The sequence below is a fragment of the Anolis sagrei genome, chromosome 6, assembly GCF_037176765.1.
Source record: "Anolis sagrei isolate rAnoSag1 chromosome 6, rAnoSag1.mat, whole genome shotgun sequence".
In the NCBI taxonomy this organism is placed as follows: domain Eukaryota; kingdom Metazoa; phylum Chordata; class Lepidosauria; order Squamata; family Dactyloidae; genus Anolis; species Anolis sagrei.
Window position 1 is genome coordinate 13499385 of NC_090026.1, and position 20391 is coordinate 13519775.

General features: G+C 43.1%; 1 protein-coding gene across 1 annotated transcript in view; it reads left to right on the top strand.

Moving 5' to 3' along the window:
* The first annotated feature begins 261 nt into the window (after nt 1–261).
* The window catches only part of LOC132777715 (solute carrier family 12 member 3-like), a 29093-nt gene continuing 8963 nt past the window's right edge, over nt 262–20391 (top strand). The window contains exons 1-18 of the mRNA XM_060780135.2: nt 262–359; nt 735–810; nt 1347–1442; nt 2921–3060; nt 3509–3619; nt 3947–4058; nt 4163–4293; nt 5963–6047; nt 6139–6302; nt 6755–6862; nt 8440–8563; nt 8880–8981; nt 11942–12097; nt 14222–14321; nt 16395–16506; nt 16621–16749; nt 18516–18622; nt 19767–19849. Of these exons, the coding sequence (XP_060636118.2) occupies nt 357–359; nt 735–810; nt 1347–1442; nt 2921–3060; nt 3509–3619; nt 3947–4058; nt 4163–4293; nt 5963–6047; nt 6139–6302; nt 6755–6862; nt 8440–8563; nt 8880–8981; nt 11942–12097; nt 14222–14321; nt 16395–16506; nt 16621–16749; nt 18516–18622; nt 19767–19849 (1939 nt within the window). The 5' untranslated portion in view covers nt 262–356. The remainder of the gene's footprint in view (nt 360–734; nt 811–1346; nt 1443–2920; nt 3061–3508; nt 3620–3946; nt 4059–4162; nt 4294–5962; nt 6048–6138; nt 6303–6754; nt 6863–8439; nt 8564–8879; nt 8982–11941; nt 12098–14221; nt 14322–16394; nt 16507–16620; nt 16750–18515; nt 18623–19766; nt 19850–20391) is intronic.

Genomic DNA, 20391 nt, shown 5'->3' on the forward strand with positions numbered 1-20391 from the left:
CTTTGACCAGGAACCACTTGGACCAGGGATCACTTTGACCAAAGACCACTTTGACCTGAGACCACTTTGACCAGGGACCTCTTTGACCAAAGACCCCTTTGACCAGGGACCACTTGACCAGGGACCACTAGCAATTTCTAGGTCTTCCAATCTTCTACGGTCAACGTTTGCCACGTTTTGAGAAATTTCATATATTTCCCCAATTGTCAGAAGTGTATTTAGCCTTTCCTTTCCTCCCTGTTTTGTTTATTCAGTCATCTCATGATTCCAGTACCAAGGATGGGGAAGACAAAGATGTGGAAGCTGACGAAGAACCAGAAACAGAACCTGTTCGTTTTGGTTGGGTGACCGGAGTCATGGTAAAGTCGGCAAATGAAAAGAATGAATACATTAGAACCAGGAGGAGCAAGATGAGCCCTCCAATTGTGGAGACAATTGGGAATAAAGGCAGGCTGTCTCCGCACTACAGAATAATAGCAGTTCGACACCATATTAACAACCTTGGCTCAATGCTATGGGATTCTTGGATTAATAGGTAGTTGCTTGTTAGAGGGCTCTGGTGCCATCGCAAACTATAACTCCCAAGGTACCCTAGGATGGTACTATGTCAGTTAAAGTGCTGTCAAACTGTTATAATTCTGCCATATGGGTGGACACTGAGTTGTCTCCTCCCATTATTATGTAATCTACCAATGTGCCCAGGTTCTCAATTTTACGTTCTTTTGTTTCCAAAGATCCGGTGCATGTTGAACATTTGGGGCGTGATCCTTTATCTCCGTTTGCCATGGATAACTGCTCAGGCTGGGATAGGTAAGAGTATTTTCCGATATAAGGAGGCTTGGGATTAAATTTGTGGAAATGAACCATCTTTACACAATTATAGCACTATAGAGATACATCTCAGTTGACAAAGTTGATGTGTTCCTTGGTATGACTTGTTTAGCAGCAAGTTTGGTATCAGAAGTAGAAATAACAAGAAAAAATAAAGATAAGGTCCTACACAAAAGCATATAGGTAGTCCTACACAAAAAAGAACAGTTCAATATGTTTCAGCAAACATTTCATTCGAAATTAACACTATATTCACATATGAAGCAGTTGGGTCAGGTAAACATTGCATAGTTAAACAAAAACATTTTGAACCTTCTGGAGAACTTCTTAAAGGTTTCCTTCAAGGATGAAACATATTCATCACGAGATTCTGGAGAGCAATTAGAGAATTTTGGGTATTTTGGAAGGGAAATTTGGGGAAGTCTTTTGAAAAAATGGGTTCAAAGAGAAGAGGTATAACATGGGTCATCTGATTATGTTTCCTCCAACCCATGGATTTCTCTTTCTTTCCTCAGGGTTAACTTGGTTGATCATTATAATGTCTTCCATCGTGACCAGCATCACTGGCCTCTCCATTTCAGCCATCTCCACCAATGGCAAAGTCAAAGCGGGTAAGGAAATTTCCAAGAAACCCAATTTTTGGCACAATTTTGCACATTTGTGAAGACCCTATCCAACTTTACTCTGTAGAAGTCTAGTGATTGGAGCCCTGGAACAGTTCTTTAGAGTCTTATTTCTGCATTTTGGTGACCTGTTCTAGGGACAAGAATGGATAAAATTGAATGGTCCTGTTCAACATATTTATTAAGGACTTAGATGAAGGATAGAAGGCAAGATCATCAAGTTTGCAGACAACACCAAATTGGGAGGGAGAGCCAATAATTCAGAAGACAGGAGCAAAATTCAAAATGATCTTCACAGATTAGAGAGATGATTGGCCAAAACTAACAAAATGAACTTCAAAAGGGACAAATGCAAGATACTCCAGTTAGGCAGAAAAAATGAAATGCAAAGATACAGAAACGGGGACGATGCCTAGCTCTACAGCGGTCCGGGTGAAAAAGATCTTGGAGTCCTCGTGGGGAGGAGGGTGAACATGAGCCAACAGTGTCTTGCGACAGCTAAAAAGGCCACTGGGATTTTGGCCTGCATAAATAGGAGTCTAGTGTCTAGATCCAGGGTAGTCATGCTACTCCTCTATTCTGCCTTGGTTAGACCACACCTGGAATAACACTGTGTCCAATTCTGGGCACCACAATTGAAGGGAGATGTTGACTCTAAGCTGAAATGTGTCCAGAGGAGAGCAACTAAAAGGATCCAGGGTCTGGAGAACAAGCCCTATGAGGAGCGGCTTAAAGAGCTGGGCATGTTTAGCATGCAGAAGAAAAGGCTGAGAGGAGACATGATGAGGGCCATGTATAAATATGTGAGGGGAAGTTATCGGGAGGAGGGAGCAAGCTTGTTTTCTCCTGCCCTGGAATCTACGACGCAGAAGAATAGCTTCAAAGTACAAGAAATGAGATTCCACCTGAACATGAGGAAGAACTTCCTAACAGTGAGAGCTGTTCAGCAGTGGAACTCTCTGCTCCAGAGTGTGGTGGAGGCTCCTTCTTTGGAGGCTTTTAAACAGAGGCTGGATGGCCATTTGTCGGGGGTGCTTTGAATATGATTTTCCTGCTTCTTGGCAGAATGGGGTTGGACTGGATGGCCCACGAGATCTCTTCCAACTCTACAATTTTATGATTATATTATAAATCACAGAATTTCCAAGATAGGAAGCAATTTTCTGTAGAGAGAAAAAAATTAAAAACTGAAATATAAATATAAAATATAAACAATTTTAAAAACCCACTTTCTCTAAATCTGGAAATAACACATCTCTAGGAACCTGAAGGTCCACCAACACAACTCTGCCCTCGACATCTTGGCAGAATTTGACCATAAGAAAGATTAGTTTAAACAAATGTTGTCTATGAGCTGCCTTGGGTTCTACTTTGATAGAAATGTGGGAATTAAATTCAGTAGATAATTAAGTAATGGATGGGCCAGCCTTGAGCAGTGACTGATGCCTGAATGGCTTCTCTTGCAGGAGGCACCTACTTCCTCATCTCCCGCAGCTTGGGACCAGAACTTGGTGGCTCCATCGGTCTTCTCTTCTCCTTTGCCAACGCTGTCGCAGTGGCTATGCATGTGGTGGGATTCTCAGAAACAGTCAAGGATCTTCTGGTGGTACGTATGGTGCAACCTGATCCCATCCTAGTTTTCCCTGACCCCAAATCAGGTTCTCTAGATGTTCTTCTTTGTCCAGTTTTTGGCTTATCCAGACTAGAGAAAGCTCCCTGGAAGTACTGAGACTTTGCGGTTCTTTTTGTTTTGGTTTTAGCTACGTATTTGTGGTTTTGCATCCAAATTCTTTCTTGAAATGTTTCAAATTTCCCCAACTCTGTTGGGTCCTTCTTCCTTCTCTTGCCACCAACCATGGGTCATATCTATGTAGAGTTTGTGTACACCAGTCATGGGCAAACTTTGGCCCTCCAGGTGTTTTGGACTTCAACTCCCACAATCCCTAACAGCTGGTAGGGTCGATGAACCAAGCAAAACACTTCAAGGAAAGGCAGTTTGGTGCATTAGTTCTACAGTTGAGTTCTTTCTCACTTCCATTATTATATTCCAACAGGAGACTGATTCAATCATGACTGACCCAGTGAACGACATCCGTATTGTGGGTGTGATCACTGTCACGGGTTTGATGGGCATTGCTCTGGCTGGCATGGAATGGGAGGCGAAGGTAAGAGAAGGAAAACAACAATTGGGTTTGTAATCATTTTCCAAGGAAGGAATTAAATGAGGTAGTTAAAGCTGAAATATGGGATATCTGGGAACCTTGGGATGAAATAATAATTGAGTCTTTTTGAAGCATAGCTTTAAATATGTCCTTTTTGTGTGTCTTTCCGACCTATGGTGATCCTTAACCGAACCTTTTCCATTGTCTTCTTCTGACCCTGAGAGAGTGTGAAGTGCATCTATGCCAGGCATGGGCAAATGTCGGTTTTCCAGATGTTTTGGACTTCAACTCCCACAGTTCCTAATTATTTCTTCTTTTTTATTTTTCCAGGCTCAGGTTGTGTTCTTCTTTGTCATCATGGTCTCTTTCGTCAACTACTTCGTTGGGACACTGATCCCAGCCTCGCCGGAGCGGATGGCCAAAGGCTACTTCAGCTATCGTGGTAAGAGCTGTAGTCCCCAAACAACATTTCCTCATGGTCTGCTTCTTCCCCACTGTGTTTGGATCAATCACTAGACTATTTTGCTCCCTTTTTTTCCCTCATAGGCGACATTTTTCTGGAGAACATTGGGCCCGAGTGGAGAGGCGAATCTGGAAGCTTCTTTGGCATGTTCTCCATTTTCTTCCCATCAGCCACAGGGATCTTAGCTGGTGCCAACATCTCAGGAGATCTAAAGGTGTGTGGATGGCACTTCTATATATGAAGTGGAAGGAAATGCCAACGTGTTCTTAGGGTGCGTCTGCATCGTAGAATGGATGCAGTTGGACACAACTTTAAAGCCAACCACTCAACATTATTGAATTGTGGGAGTTGTAGTTTTGTGAGGCATCAGCACTACATGGCAGAGAAGGCTACAGACCTTGTAAAACTACAGAATCCATGATTTATTGGCACTCCATTAACGCAACAGAGAAGAGAGGAGGGAGAGGAATCGTGCCCTTGAGCAAAAGCAGACTTCATATTTCACAGAGCTTCAGGCTCTCAATGCCATTTGATTACCATTTTATATAAGGGATGCCACTGCATATAACAGGACTTGAGCATCCATGGATTTTGGTATCTACAGGGCATCCTGGAACAAACTCTTGAAGATCTCAAAGGCCCACTGTATGACTATAGTGCAGGGGTCCTCAAACTACGGCCCAAGGGCCGGATACAGCCCTCCAAGGTCATCTAACCGGCCCTCGCTCAGGGTCAACCTAAGTCTGAAACGACTTGAAAGCACATAACAATAACAACAATCCTATCTCAACAGCCAAAAGCAGATCCACACTTCCCATTGAAATACTAATAAGTTTATATTTGTTAACATTGTTCTTCATTTCAATTATTGTATGGTTTTTAAGTGTTTTTTGCATACATTTTTTTTTCAAATTATAATCCAGCCCTCCAGCAGTTTGAGGGACTTTGACCTGGCCATCTGGTTAAAAAGTTTGAGGACCCCTGGTATAGTGTATCAGAATGAAAATCATCGTAGTTAACGTTTCACCAGCCCACACACTTTTTTTGCCAGAGAAATATGCCACGCAGATTAAACAAAAAGTTTACTCAGTTCTTGTGGGTTTTTTCGGGCTATATGGCCATGTTCTAGAGGCATTTCTCCTGACGTTTCGCCTGCATCTATGGCAAGCATCCTCAGAGGTGAGGTCACAAAATACAAAAAGTTTACTCTTTGCAGAGCAACATATATACAGTCATGTGAACAGTTGCAATGTCTCTGAGAGAAATTCAAATGGTCTTTAGGAGTCCATGTGGGAGACCTTCTTTCAGAAGCTCTCTGTCTCTGTAAGCTTCTGCACAGCTAACTGGCCAAAAATGTAACTGTTGCCAAAACTCCCAGGTTCAGCTAGCCTCTAGGGCAGGGGTCCTCAAACTAAGGCCCGGGGGACGAATATGGCCCTACAAGGTCATTTACCTGGCCGTCGCTCAGGATCAACCTGTCTGAAACGACTTGAAAGCACACCACCACCACAACAACAACCCTATCTCATCAGCCAAAAGCAGGCCCACACTTCCCATTGAAATACTAATAAGTTTATATTTGTTAAACTTGTTCTTCATTTTAATTATTGTATTTTTAAAGTGTTTTTGCACTACAAATAAGATATGTGCAGTGTGCATAGGAATTCATTTATACTTTTTTCAAATTATAATCCGGCCCTCCAACAGTTTGAGGGACTGTGACCTGGCCCTCTGTTTAAAAAGTTTGAGGACCCCCGCTCTAGGGTGTGGCCCAACCAATCAGCTTCATGCTTTGCATTTACAGTTAACATACTCACCATAAGGATTTTTACATGCCCTAACATATAATTGACTGTCTCTCTCTCTTTCTTTTTCCTTTGCAGGACCCAGCAGTGGCCATCCCTCAAGGAACTCTAATGGCCATCTTCCTAACCACGTTGACATACCTGGCTATTGCTGCCACCATTGGTAATGAGTCTACAATTTGCAAAGGGACTCCATGGAGCAATCCCAGATGCTTAGCCCTACAAGGTGGTCTTTTCTCTCTCTTTTTCCCCAGGTTCCTGTGTGATCCGTGATGCCACCGGTAGCATAAACGACACTCTGGGAGCTGGCAATTTCACCGGTGGGGATTGCGTCGGCTTGGGCTGTAACTACGGCTGGAACTTCACCGAGTGCACCTTGTCTGGAACTTGCGAATATGGCTTGGCCAATGATTACCAGGTAGGAAAAGCCAGGATCCTTTTTCAGTGGGTTTTATGGTGTGGGACAAGGTCATAATGTGAACGAGAGCATTATGTGAGCTTCGTTGTTTGTTTTTGCCTTGCTTACCTTGTTTTTATCTCTTTCAGCATCCTGTTTTGATTATTTTATGGTGCAGCTAAATTAATGCGGTTTGACATCACTTTAACGGCCATGGTTTAATGCTATGGAATCATGAGAACAGTAATTTTACTTGGTCCTTAGCTTTCTTAGTCAAGGAATGCTGGTGCCTCACTGAACTACAATTCCCCTTATTCCATAGCATTGAGCTATGGCAGTTAAAGTGGCATCAAACAACATTAAGTCTGCAGTTTAGATATGCTCTTTCTCACCTTATTGTTCATTGGATGAAAATGCTTCTGAAGCTGAGACCTCTTTCCCTACTAAAGTTTGATCTCCTTGTTTCTCTCTAGACCATGAGCATGGTGTCAGCATTCAGCCCTCTCATCACAGCTGGGATTTTTGCTGCCACCCTCTCTTCTGCCTTGGCCTGCCTCGTCTCTGCTCCCAAAGTCTTCCAGGTACATTGGAGAAAGAGATTGAAGAGTAGAATGGAGATGTAAACACAGCCATGACCACTATATTCTACTGTTTTGATCGGGAAAATCCCCAGTTCTCAGCCTCTGTTATCATTTCCCCATTGTCCTCGCTATCAGCTTTAGCCCCAGCTTGACTCAACAATAACCTAGCCTGCTTCTTTGGCCTGACCAAGAAAATGTGGCCAAACAGGACAATAAGGTCCTGGAGTGGTGAAAATAAAGATTTTGGAATTCTTCTGGCAACCAACTTGGGGAAAGGGCTGGGCTTTAGCACAGCAGGTTAACCGCCAAATGCAGTAAATCTTGCCAACTGAAAGGCTGACAGTTCGAAGCCTGGGTCGGGGTGAGTTGGCCTTTCAGTCCAGCTTCTGCCTACCTATCAGATCGAAAACAGCAATTGTGAGGAGATAAATAGGTACCGCTTTAAGCAGGGAAGTATTTAAGGCATCCATAAGGAAATGCCAGGAAATGCTGGTGATTTGATCAAGGAGGAAGTGTATAAACAAAAGCTCTTCGGCAGGGAAGATGGAGCGACAGCACCCCCCTGTGGCTGGAACCAAGCACAGCCTCCAAGATGCTGAAGATGGGAAAGCCTATATATCTATGTACAGTTGTCTGTCTTGTCGTTATACGTATAATAGCATTGAATGTTTGCTGTATATGTGTTCTGTGATCTTCTCTGAGTCCCCTATGGAGTGAGGACGGAATATAAATAATGTAAATAAATAATAAATAAAAGTGGTTTATATGAAGGACATCGACTCTGGAGATCAGAATTTGAATCCTTGTCCAACCAAGGAAAACCACTTTGTTCAAGTCACTCTCATTTAGCCATCCAAAGGCAATGGCAAACTCCCAATGAATATAAATAAGTCTTGCTAAGAAACCCACCTTAGGGTCACCATAAATGACTTGAAGGTACACAACAACAACTGCTACCTTTTGAATCGATCCAGAATATGCCTAATAAATTCCATTGATTGTCCCCAAGTGCAATCAGCCTTCCACATTCATGAAGATCTGGGGAGCAGGACCTCTGTGGAAGTGGGAAACATGAATAAAACAAACTTTAAGAAATACCTTTCCAAGAATCTCCAGGTCCTCCAGTGAGACTTAATTGCCAACCTTTGCCGAAGTTGACTAAAGAGTGCCACTGAAGGACCTAGAGATTCTTAGAGAGACCATATTACTCAAACCTATGAGGAATCAAATCCACAAAACTTAAACTTGAAAATGCAGAAGTCTGACACTATTCCACTTTTGTGTGAGGAGCACAAAAGCTAATATTGTCTCTCAAGACCAAAATATAGCATATAGAATATAGAATATTTACCAAAACTGGAAGCCACTCTGAGTCCCATCTGCTGTGAGATAGAGCAGGATAGAAATACTGTAAATAAATAAATAAATATGTCTAGTCCCAAGGAATATGGAGGAACAGTGGGTTTCGAACTAGGACATTGCTAAGCCATCTCCAAGGCCTGCTGTATTCATCACGCAGAAACAGATATCAACCCAGGTTGACAAGACCTAATATTGGTTCAACTTTTTTCTTACAGTGCCTCTGCCAGGACAACCTCTATCCTCTCATCGGCTTCTTTGCCAAGGGATACGGAAAGAACCAGGAGCCCTTGAGAGCCTATGCTTTGACTTTCATCCTGGCAGTTGCCTTCATCCTCATTGGTAAGTGAGATCGTTCTTGCGCAAGGGAAGAAGAATGGCAAGTGAGACGAGGGCAAAGGAGTAGGTGAGAAGCAGTATTGTACCTCCAACTCTGTGGGATAGGAATTTTTAAATAAATTTAATGACCAAGGACTCAAATTGTGTAAAGGAAGAGAAAATGTACCATGAAACTAAATAAACAAGAAGTGAGTACTATTGAAAATAAGTGAGCACATGCACATTGATTGGTACACCCAAGTGAACATCTCCTCCCATCCCTCTTCTGTGTTGGAAGATGGTGCCTCTTTGCTGATTTTCCTCTTCTTTGCCTCCCCAGCTGAGCTGAACACCATTGCACCCATCATCTCTAATTTCTTTTTGTGCTCTTACGCCCTGATCAATTTCAGCTGCTTCCATGCCACCATCACCAAGTCCCCAGGTAAGGCAATGGTGGTGGGACAGTATCCAGGAAATGGTTGGGGTGGAATGCAGTAAAAAAATAGATGTGTGGACATTGTGTTGGTGCTCTGTTGTGAAATGATGGAATTGTGGAGTTGGAAGACACCACAAAGCCATCTAGTCCATGCAGGAATATACAACTAACGCACCTAAAAAGATGTCCATTTAAAGACCTCCAAAGAAAGAGACTGCACCACTTTTCAAGGCAGTCAATTCACTGTTGAATAAACATAAGCAATGTGTTGTCCAAGGCTTTTATGGACAGAATTACTGGATTACTGTGAGTTTTCCAGGCTGTATGGCCATGTTCCAGAAGCATTCTCTCCTGACACTTCACCCACATCTATGGCAGGCATCCTCAGAGGTTGTGGGGTCTGTTGGAAACTAGGCAAGTGGGGTTTATATATCTGTGGAATGCCCAGGGTGGGAGAAAGAACTCTTGTCTGTTGGAGGCAAGTGTGATTGCTGCAATTAGCATTGATTAGCATTGAAAAGCCTTGCAGCTTCAAGGCTTGGCTGCTTCCTGCCTGGGGGAATCCTTTGTTGGGAGGTGATTAGCTGTTCCTGATTGTTTCTTCTCTGGAATTCCCCTGTTTTTGAGTGGTGTTCTTTACTGTTCTGATTTTAGAGTATTTTTAAAATACTGGTAGCCAGACTGTGCTCAATTTCAATGTTTCCTGTGGAATTCAGTGGCTTCTCTGTGTAGTCTGACATGGTGGTTGTTAGAGTGATTTGAATGTTCTCAATGGACAAGAGGGATCCTCTCACCCCTGCAGGAGTCTACCATATACCATGCAGCTGTGGACAAGTCTATATAGGGACCTCCAAATTCAGCAGTGCTCAAACACGAATCAAGGAACATGAAAGACTAATTCAATCAGAGAAGTCAGCCATAGCAGAGCACTTGATGAACCAACTTAGACACAGCATATTATTTGAGAGCACAGAAATGCTAGGGTGCTTTGAATGCAATTTTCCTGCTTCTTGGCAGGGGGTTGGACTGGAAAACCCACGAGGTCTCTTCCAACTCTATGATTCTATGGCTTTATGGTAGGGTAACATTAAAATATGTTGGCTAATACATTGCACATGGATTTACCTGGGCGCAAATGGGGGCAGGTTCCTGATGTTGCAGGGTGCAAAGAAAGGGGAAGGAAGTGTGGTGGAAAGAGTAAACAGTGGAAGTAAACAGACAAGGAATTTGCCATTCTTTCAGTTACACATTGAGTGCAGCGATCACACTGATAATGAATTTGTCTGGGAAGTTGAAGTGTGGGGTGGCTGAATGGGAAGGTCTTGTTCTCTGAGTAGATTAAATTGAGTAGGAAAGACCAGCTTTGAAGCTGCTCAGCAAACTGGATTTACTCGGTTCTGACTGGTGGAAGGATTACTAGATCAGGTTTGAAGATGGCTTAGATTTTGTCAAGGGCAAAGTTCAGCCCCAAATGTTTGGCTTTGCATATCCCATTTACTTCCAGAAGCCGTATTGTCATCATAGAATCATAGAATCAAAGAGTTGGAAGAGACCTCATGGGCCATCCAGTCTAATCCCCTGCCAAGAAGCAGGAATATTGCATTCAAAGCACCCCTGACAGATGGCCTCTGTTTAAAAGCCTCTGTTTAAAAGCTTCCAAAGAAGGAGCCTCCACCACACTCCGGGGCAGAGAGTTCTACTGCTGAATGGCTCTCGCAGTCAGGAAGCCATTGTTCCTTGTCCTAATCTCTATGGAAGCAGTAAACAAGCTTGCTCCCTCCTCCCTGTGCCTTCCTCTCACATATTTATACATGGCTATCATATCTCCTCTCAGCCTTTTCTTCTTCAGGTTAAACATGCCCAGCTCCTTAAGCCGCTCCTCATTGGGCTTGTTCTCCAGACCCTTGATCATTTTAGTCGCCCTCCTCTGGACACATTCCAGCTTGTCAATATCTCTCTTGAATTGTGGTGCCCAGAATTGGACACAATATTCCACAATATTCCACAATATCACCTTTAGATCATGTCCCTGCCCCCTTGTTGTGTGCCTTCTGTCCGTCTATATTATGGCAACTCTAAGGCACTTGGTTTTCTTGGTAGGATTTGTTCAGAAGGGGTTTGCCATCCTTTCGCTCTGATCCTGAGTGAGCATCAACCAAGGATAGGATAAAAAAGGGCAGTGGTTCTCAACCTTCTGAATGCCACGACCCCTTAATACAGTTCCTCATCTTGTGGTGACCCCCAACCATAAAATTATTTTCGTTGCTACTTCGTAACTGTAATTTGGCTACTGTTATGAATCATAATGTAAATAGCTGATATGCAGGCTGTATTTTCATTCACTGGACCAAATTTGGCACAAATACCCGATATGCCCAAATTGGAATACTGGTGGGGTTGTTAGTGGGGGGGGGGGGGGATTGATTTTGTCATTTGAGAGTTGTAGTTGCTGGGATTTATAGTTCACCAACAATTAAAGAGCATTCTGAACTCTACCAGCAATGGAATTGAAGCAAGCTTGGCACATAGAACTCCCATGACTAGAAAATACTGGAAGGGTTTGGTGGGTTGTAGTTCACCTACCTCCTGGTGGAGTGAAACAATGATGGATCTGGACCAAACTTGGCAAAATACTCAATATGCCCAAATGTGTACAGTGGTGGAGTTTGGGGAAAATAGACCTTGACATTTGGGAGTTGTAGTTGCTGGGATTTATAGTTCACCAACAATCAAAGAGCATTCTGAACCCCAACAACGATAGAATTGAGCCAAACTTCCACCATGGAGAACAAAAAATACTGTGATTTCTGATGATCTTTGATGAGCCCTCTGACACCCCCCTTATGACCTTCCCAGGGATCCCAATACCCAGGTTGAGAAAAGCTGAATTAGGGTTTGTTTTGGTTATTATGAATACCTGGATGCCTTCAACTCATGCAATGCTCTCTTCTCGTGCGTCCTACCAGGCTGGCGGCCTTCTTTCCGGTACTTCAGCAAGTGGACAGCCCTCTTTGGAGCCATCATCTCTGTGGTCATCATGTTCCTGCTGGCCTGGTGGTCGGCCCTCATCGTCGTTGGCATAATCTTCGTCAGCTTGGCATATGTCACTTACAAGAAACCTGGTGAGGCTGGCTGAGGTTAAACCTGAAAAGCCAAGGATATCTCTTTTGTGTTTTGGGGAGAGTGGAGGCAGATGAGAGATAAGTTGACCAGAATCCACAGTCTCTTTCCTATTCAGCGAAGTAGTTGAGGCAACCTTGGAACATCTCCAGGGCTCTCCAGATATGTCTCACTCCAGCTCCCATAATCCTCAGTCACCATGTTTTTGTAAAACGTACAAACATGCCAATCAATCAACAGACTGCGTGCATCATTCGCTATTTGGTCGAGCCTGGTATAAGGAGGTGGGAGGTTTTTTATTGGCCGTTCATATAAATGCAATCCCTGGGAGCTTCAGTTGGAGAGCTGACAATTATTTATTTATTTATTTACAGCATTTATATGCCGCCCTTCTCACCCCGAAGGGAACTCAGAGCGGCTTACAAGATATATATATATATACATAAAATATAATATATTAATAGCATAGCACAATATCAGTATTATACATTAGTATATTGTATTATACCATTATAAAGGTAAAGGTACTAATAATACTATTTAAAGTATATAATTATAATATTGTATTAATATTATGTTTTATATTGTGTTACATTATAATATTATAAATTATATTATAAAGCCCCTGGTGGTGCAGTGGGTTAGAGCCCTGTGCCGGCAGGACTGAAGACCGACAGGTCACAGATTCGAATCCGGGGAGAGGCAGATGAGCTCCCTCTATCAGCTCCAGCTCCTCATGTGGGGACATGAGAGAAGTCTCCCACAAGGATGATAAATCATCAAATCATCCGGGCATCCCTTGGGCAATGTCCTTGCAGATGGCCAATTCTCTCACACCAGAAGCGACTTGCAGTTTCTAAGGTCGCTCCTGACACGACAAAATAATAATAATATATAATAATAATATATTATTATTGTTATTATTATTAACATAGTAGAGGAGACAAGGTGGAGCTGTCTTCCTGGTCCCCTCTCTCTTCACTCTGACAAGAATACATACTTTTTTTTGCCACCCTAAAAATGAGGGAAGGTTAGATCAGAGGTGAGCAAATATCAGTGGCAGGACCACATTTCCACATATTAATGAAGTTCAAACAAAACTTCAAGTTTTGCTTTAGCTTCATTCCTAGCTAATTTTCAACCTTTCCACATCCATTTTGAGTGGGATTTTGGGTACAAACAAAGCGCAAACATTGGTGTGGTTTCTTCAGCACTTGAACAAAATTGGAAAATTGCGTATGTATGTATGCATGCATGCATGTATTTATTTATATACCACTTTTCTTTGCCCCAAGGAGGACTCAAAGTGGTTCACAACAAAGTAAATGGCAAAGCACATAACACAGCACATAACTAAAGTGGCATATAATAATATTTTAAAATCAGTGAACTATAAAACATCAACTATAAACAACATAACATAAAACATTGGACATCGTGCCAATCTCAAAGTTATCTTGGCTGCTTCATCTCCAAATGTTTGCTTTAAAAAGCCATGTTTAGAGTAATTTCCTGAATGTCAGAAGGAAAGAGGCCAATCTGATCTTGCTGGGGAGGGAGTTCTGCCGCCAAGGCGCCACCACCAAGGAGGTCCTGTCTCTCATCCCCACTAATCGCGTCTGCGAAGGTGGTGGGACTGAGAGCAGGACCTCCTCAGCCGATCTTAATGCTCTAGCTGTCTCATAGGGAGATACATTTGGATAGGTAAGCTGGACCGCAACCATTTAGGGATTTAGGCTAAGGTCAGCACTTTGAATTGTGCCAGTGGAGCTGATTCAACAGAGGGGTTGTATGCTCCCTGTGAATTGCTCCAGTTAGAAACCTGGCTGCTACCTGTTTCTTACCTTTTTGAAGCTTATGGGCTTTAGAGGGTGTCTCGGGGACCTACAGAAAAGCATCTGGCAGCACACTTCCCTGCCTAGTACATTTCCCCTGTCCCTCAGCTGAGTGGGTAAATATGCCATCTCGACGTGAGACAGATTTCTGCATGGTGAAATCTTTCCTGGGAGTGGGGTGACATTTCCAGGTTTCCATAATCATTATATTTGAATAAGCATTGAAGATGAGATGGGAAGAATTGAGCTGAACCTGTTTCTGATGTGTGTCGTCCTTCTTTTCCCCCCAAGAGGTGAACTGGGGATCCTCGGTGCAAGCTGGTTCCTACCAAATGGCCCTTTCGCATGCGATGAGCCTGAGTGATGTGGAAGACCATGTCAAGAACTTCCGGTAAGTTGAACATTATTGTTTATTCAATGGGGTTTCATTGACCCTCTTTGTCTTTTGGGGTGATAAGGAGTGGGTAGATGTAACGCAATTGTGTTTGCTCAAATGAAAGTCCCCCTATCTTGAATCCAGCTGCTAATCCCATCTAGACACCATGAATCAACAGGATTTGCATAAGTGTTGACATACCGCACCACTGAATGGGTTTAGTTAAGATTAGTAATTAGGTTTCAGCCACTGGAGCCCCTGGTGACGCATTGGGTTAAATCACTGAGCTGCTAAACTTGCTAACTGAAAGGTTGCAGGTTTGAATCCAGGGAGCGGTGTGAGCTCCCGCTGTTAGCCCCAGCTTCTGCCAACCTAGTTCGAAAACATGCAAATGTGAGTAGATCAATAGATACCGCTCCAACGGGAAGGTAACAGCGCTCCATGCAGTCATGCTGGCCACATGACCTTGGAGGTGTCTACGGACAACACCAGCTCTTCGGCTTAGAAATGGAGGTGAGCAACACTCCCCAGAGTCGGACACAACTAGACTTAATGTCAGGAGAAAACCTTTACCTTTACCTTACTAAATATACGTCCACTGGGGCTTTCTTTTGAGCAAGTATATTTAGGGTGACAGCCTGAAATGTAAACTTACTTTTGGTCAGTGTATCTCAGTCCTCCTGGTTCACCAATGTCCATTCCTTATTTGATGATTTTAATGTCAAGCAATGACTGCTGTCAGTGAATGGGCATGAGCGGGAAATCACAAACAAAACTTTAGTATTGTTTTTCCCAAGTAATCATGTGCCAAAATTAATTCAGAGGAGGTTTGCCATTGCATGGCATTGCAATGAGGCTGGGAGAAGGTCATCCAGTAGGTTTTCCAAGGCCCATACCCTTCTCTTGGTGCATTTTCAGTATGGAATGAATGCCCGTGCAACCCACTTTAAATACAACACAAGTACCACTTATGCAGAAAGTAAACAATAATAGTATTCAGCATGCAGTCATATAAACATGTTATACTGTTCAATTTCACAGTCAAACAATATTGTGTAAATTTTGGTACAATCTCTTTAAAATAATTTCAGTGTCGTATCTTCTTTATGTTGGGTTGCATATGGATCAGCCACCCATGACCGGTTTCGGCCTTACTTCAGGCCTTCTTCTGGTGGACTGAAATTAATGTATACATCAATATTTTGCTACAATTATATACATATTAAATATCTTATACTAGAATGTATTCAAAGAAACTTGCTAAGTCTTCACACTTGTTATTACAACAATATTTGTTGAACATATCCATTAAACACCATGTGTTACAACACATTTAAGCTACTTACAAAGTTATACACTTGAGAATTTGTTCTCCTTGGGAGATAAAGGGTTTTTGGCTCAGTGGTATCTAAATCAAAGGAATGAAATGTGGCTATTAGTGTTTGAAAATTACTATTTTAAAAATTGTTATTTTGTAAAAAATATTAAGGTGTTTTACAAATTAGGAGTCCTCCTGGGAGTTATAGTTTCCCAAGGTCCATACTCTTTTCTTGATGCATTTACACAAAGGAAGGAATGCTTTTGGACCCCACTTTACATACCATAGCTCCATACTATGCCGTCCTGAGAGTTACAGTTTTCTAAGGTCAACGCCCTTCTCTGTGGGGCAGCCAAGAGAGAGAGGGGGGAGGGAGGGAGAGAGAGACAGAGAGAAAGAAAGAGAGAGAGCAAGAGCATGGAGCATAGGTGCTTTCCCTCCCTCCTGGTTTTCAACAATGAGCAAGGAGAGGGATGGTGGGCAGGGCCAAATCTCTGCAGCGTGAAAGAATACTGAAAGGAAACTGAGAGACATTTAACAGTGTGATGGAAGGTAGGGAAAACATCTGTTTCCTTAAAAAAACGAATAAGACTGAGCTCCTCTCTGCTCTCCTCTGCACACACTTCCCTGCCTAATGTGATGAAGTAGTAAGACTGTATTTTCCTGCCTATCAGCCGGTTGGATTGGATGGTCCTTGTGGTCTTTTCCATCTCCATGTGTCTATGATTCTATGGCTTCCTGGCTGATTTGTGAACCTTCCTCTTTCACAGACCTCAATGCCTGGTGCTCTCAGGTCCGCCCAACTTCCGCCCAGCCTTGGTGGACTTCGTTGCCGCCTTCACCAAAACCGTGAGCCTCATGATATGCGGGAATGTGGCAGAGGTGAGTGTTTACCTCTAGATCGGGATTTGTGGGTTTGGCGGAGAGGAGCAGGGGAGGGAATCAGGACCATAGGGACGCTGTCATTTTAACAGATCCCCCATTCTCTATCAACAGCCACACGATTTCTCATGTGCCGAGAACTACAATGAACAACTCCGGTGGCTTAATGCACGCAAGATCCGCTCATTCTACAACTTCATTACCACTGAGAACTTAAGAGCTGGAGCCACGAGCCTCATGCAGGTATCATGGCTAGAGAGGCAGCTGGTACTTTGGGAGGTGCTCGGTTCTTCCTGGTTGTTGCAGGAGATATTGAGCTCCAGAATTAGGGAAGGAGACCAAGATGTACAATAGAGCCAGAACAGGTATTTTTTTTCGGGCCACGACTCCCCAAATCCCCAAGCCATCTTGGAGTTATAGTCCAAAAAAGAAATAATTTTCTCCAAGCTCCAACTATACGTTAAGGAAATGTCCCAGAATCGTCCTCCAAACCTATGGACTAAGCTCTGTTTTGAACAAAGAGGACATCTTCAGAGACTCTGCATCTCTAGTCCAGGGAGCTGTCCAATCATCTGACACCAACCATTCTTGGTTGATGTCTCAGTGCCCAACCTTGTACGCTACAAGATGTAACTGTCCCATCTTTGTTGAGAAAATCTCAGTTAATATTCAGCCATTTCACTTTTTTGGCTTGCTTTAAAACGTCCTACTTTCTCTGCTAACTGTTTCCTTCTTTGTACTCTGCTTACTTCATTTGTGGTAAACTGTGTTCCACGTGCAAAAGTAGTTAGCAAGAAGGAAAAGACAGGGCAAAAGCTTGCCATTCCCAGTAGGCTCAGGCAAAAGCAAACTGCTACATTGTCTCCTAGTTTATGAACATTAGAAGGAACTTGATAGGAAGAGTGGGGCCTCTCGTTCCCCAGATATCTTCACAAAGGCTAGAGAACCTACCGCCGGGAATTCTCTAGCTCAGTGTTTCTCAACCTGGGGGTTGGGACCCCGGGGGGGGGGTCACAAGGAGTGTCAGAGGGTCATCAAAGACCATCAGAAAACACAGTATTTTCTGGGTTGTTGTAGGTTTTTTCGGGCTATATGGCCATGTTCTAGAGGCATTATCTCCATGGCCATATAGCCGAAAAAAACCTACAACAACCCAGTGATTCCGGCCATGAAAGCCTTCGACAACACAGTATTTTCTGTTAGTCATGGGGGTTCTGTGTGGGAAGTGTAGCTCAATTCTATCATTGCTGGGGTTCAAAATGCTCTTTCATTGTAGGTGAACTATAAATCCCAGCAACTACAATTCCCAAATATCAAGGTCTATTTTTCCCAAACTCCACCAGTGTTCACATTTGGGCATATTGAGTATTTGTGCCAAATTTGGTCCAGATCCATCATTGTTTGAGTCCAACAATTATCTTTATGTGATCCTTCATTGTCCGAGTATGATGTAGGTGAACTACAACTCCAAAACTCAAGGTCAATGCCCACCAAACCCTTTCAGTATTTTCTGTTGGTCATGGGAGTTCTGCGTGCCAAGTTTGGTTAGATTTCATCATTGGTGGAGTTCAGAATGCTCTTTGATTGCAGGTTAAATATAAATCCCAGCAACTACAACTCCCAAATGACAAAATCAACCCCCCCCTCCCCCAACCCTACCAGTTTTCAAATTTGGGCGTATCGGGTATTTGTGCCAAATTTGGTCCAGTGAATGAAAATACATCCTGCATATCAGATATTTACATTACGATTCATAACAGTAGCAAAACTACAGTTATGAAGTAGCAATGAAAATAATTTTATAGTTGGGGTCCCCATAACATGAGGAACTGTATTAAGGGGTCATGGCATTAGGAAGGTTGAGAAACACTGCTCTAGCTGGACTTCCTGTACTGCATGTATGGTTGGAGTAAACGACCTATGTGGCCCCTTCCAACTCTCTACTCATTTCCCTTTGTAGACTTCTCCACCTTTCTCAGCTGCAAGCTAAAAGCAGTTTCTTCTCACAGGTCTCTGGTCTGGGACGCCTCAAACCCAACACGGTAGTCTTGGGTTACAAACACAACTGGCAAACTGACTCTCCCCAAAACATGGAGAATTATGTAGGCATAATCCAGTAAGTATACAGACTGGACAAAGAAGCAACAGGAAGGGGGAACGGGGGAACATGATTGTGAATGAGATTGGGCAGAGATATTGGATGCGTCCATAAATGTGAATTCTAACCATCCAACCTGGTGGAATATATGGGCCAGAATATTATTATACATACATCAGTTTATATTTATTTATTTATTTATTTATTTATTTATTTAGTGGGTTGTTGTAGGTTTTTTCGGGCTATATGGTAGTGAGGATGCTTGCCATAGATGCAGGCGAAACGTCAAGAGAGAATGCCTCTAGACCATGGCCATATAGCCCTAAAAAACCTACAACAACCCAGTGATTCCGGCCATGAAAGCCTTCTACAATATGTTTATTTATTTATTCATGTCAGGAGCAACTTGAGAAACTGCAAGTCGCTTCTGGTGTGAGAGAATTGGCTGTCTGCAAGGACATTGCCCAGGAGAGTCCTGGATGTTTGATGTTTTACCATCCTTGTGGGAAGCTTCTCTCATGTCCCTGCATGGGGAGCTGGAGCTGACAGAGGGAGCTCACCCACGCTCTCTCCAGATTTAAACCTCCGACCTGTCGGTCTTCAGTCCTGCCGGCACAAGGCTTTAACCCATTGCATCACCGGGGCGGGGGGAGGTCCAGTTTCTCTATTGAAGTGGATGAACATTTTGGTCTGGATTCAGTTTAACACTGTGGAAGCAGAAATGTGTGCTGCATGTGTGTGCATATTAGGAATGGACAGAATATTCAAAAATATTTGGAAAATCGTGGAAAACTGGTACCACCGAGAATCAGGAAATTATGATGTCTGAGAATCTTCATGATATGGGACTTAGATATTCTACACACACACACAAATTCATGGTGGGGGTTTTGTCATAGAAAACATTTCAGAGCAGACGACAGCCTTTTCTGAACTGAGATGCCCTTTTCTGTACAGAAAAGGCATTTTTTTCATACAAAAATCACATTTTTTGCATGGAACAAATTTCAATTAGCAAATAGTTTTCAGTAGGTGTTCAGTTTAATTGGTTTTCTCACAATGGGGAGGATAACAAGCCATGTTAGATGGAAGGTCTTTAACTCTTTGGGAGGGTATGAAAGAACATCAAGTCTTGACCCGTTCTCTCCAATCTCCTTCGCAGTGATTGTTTTGATTTGAGTGTTGGAGTCTGTGTCCTTCGGATGCGTGATGGATTGGACGTTTCCCGGATGGTGAAGGCCCAAGGTGAGTCTATCCAGAGATGGCACTGTGTCTAGTCTGTTTCATGAAGAAAATGGGCATGAGGGACATCGTTGAATGATGTCTCTGTCCAATTGTGGGATACTTGCTTACTTATGCGATCCTTCATTGTCCAAATATGATTGCCTTCCAAGTGTAAGGTCTTGGTGATGGATTCATAGGTGACTGTAGAACCCTATTCTGGATTCGCATGTTCTTCCACAGTGAGGGCATCAGTTTCCAGGTGGAAGGCAGTTCTGGTCAGGGTTTTTTCCATTCTTGAATTGGGAGTAGAGTAACTGCTTTGTGAGATGGTGATCGGGCATTCAGACAATGTGGCCAGTCCAGTGGAGTTGATGGTGTAGGACAGTGGTTCTCAACCTAGGGTCCCCAGATGTTTTTGGCCTACAACTCCCAGAAAGCCTAACAGCTTGTAAAGTAGCTGGGATTTCTGGGAGTTGTAGGCCAAAAACATCTGGGGACCCCAGGTTGAGAACCACTGGTGTAGGAGCATTACTATAATGCTAGTGGTCTTTGCTTCTTCTAGC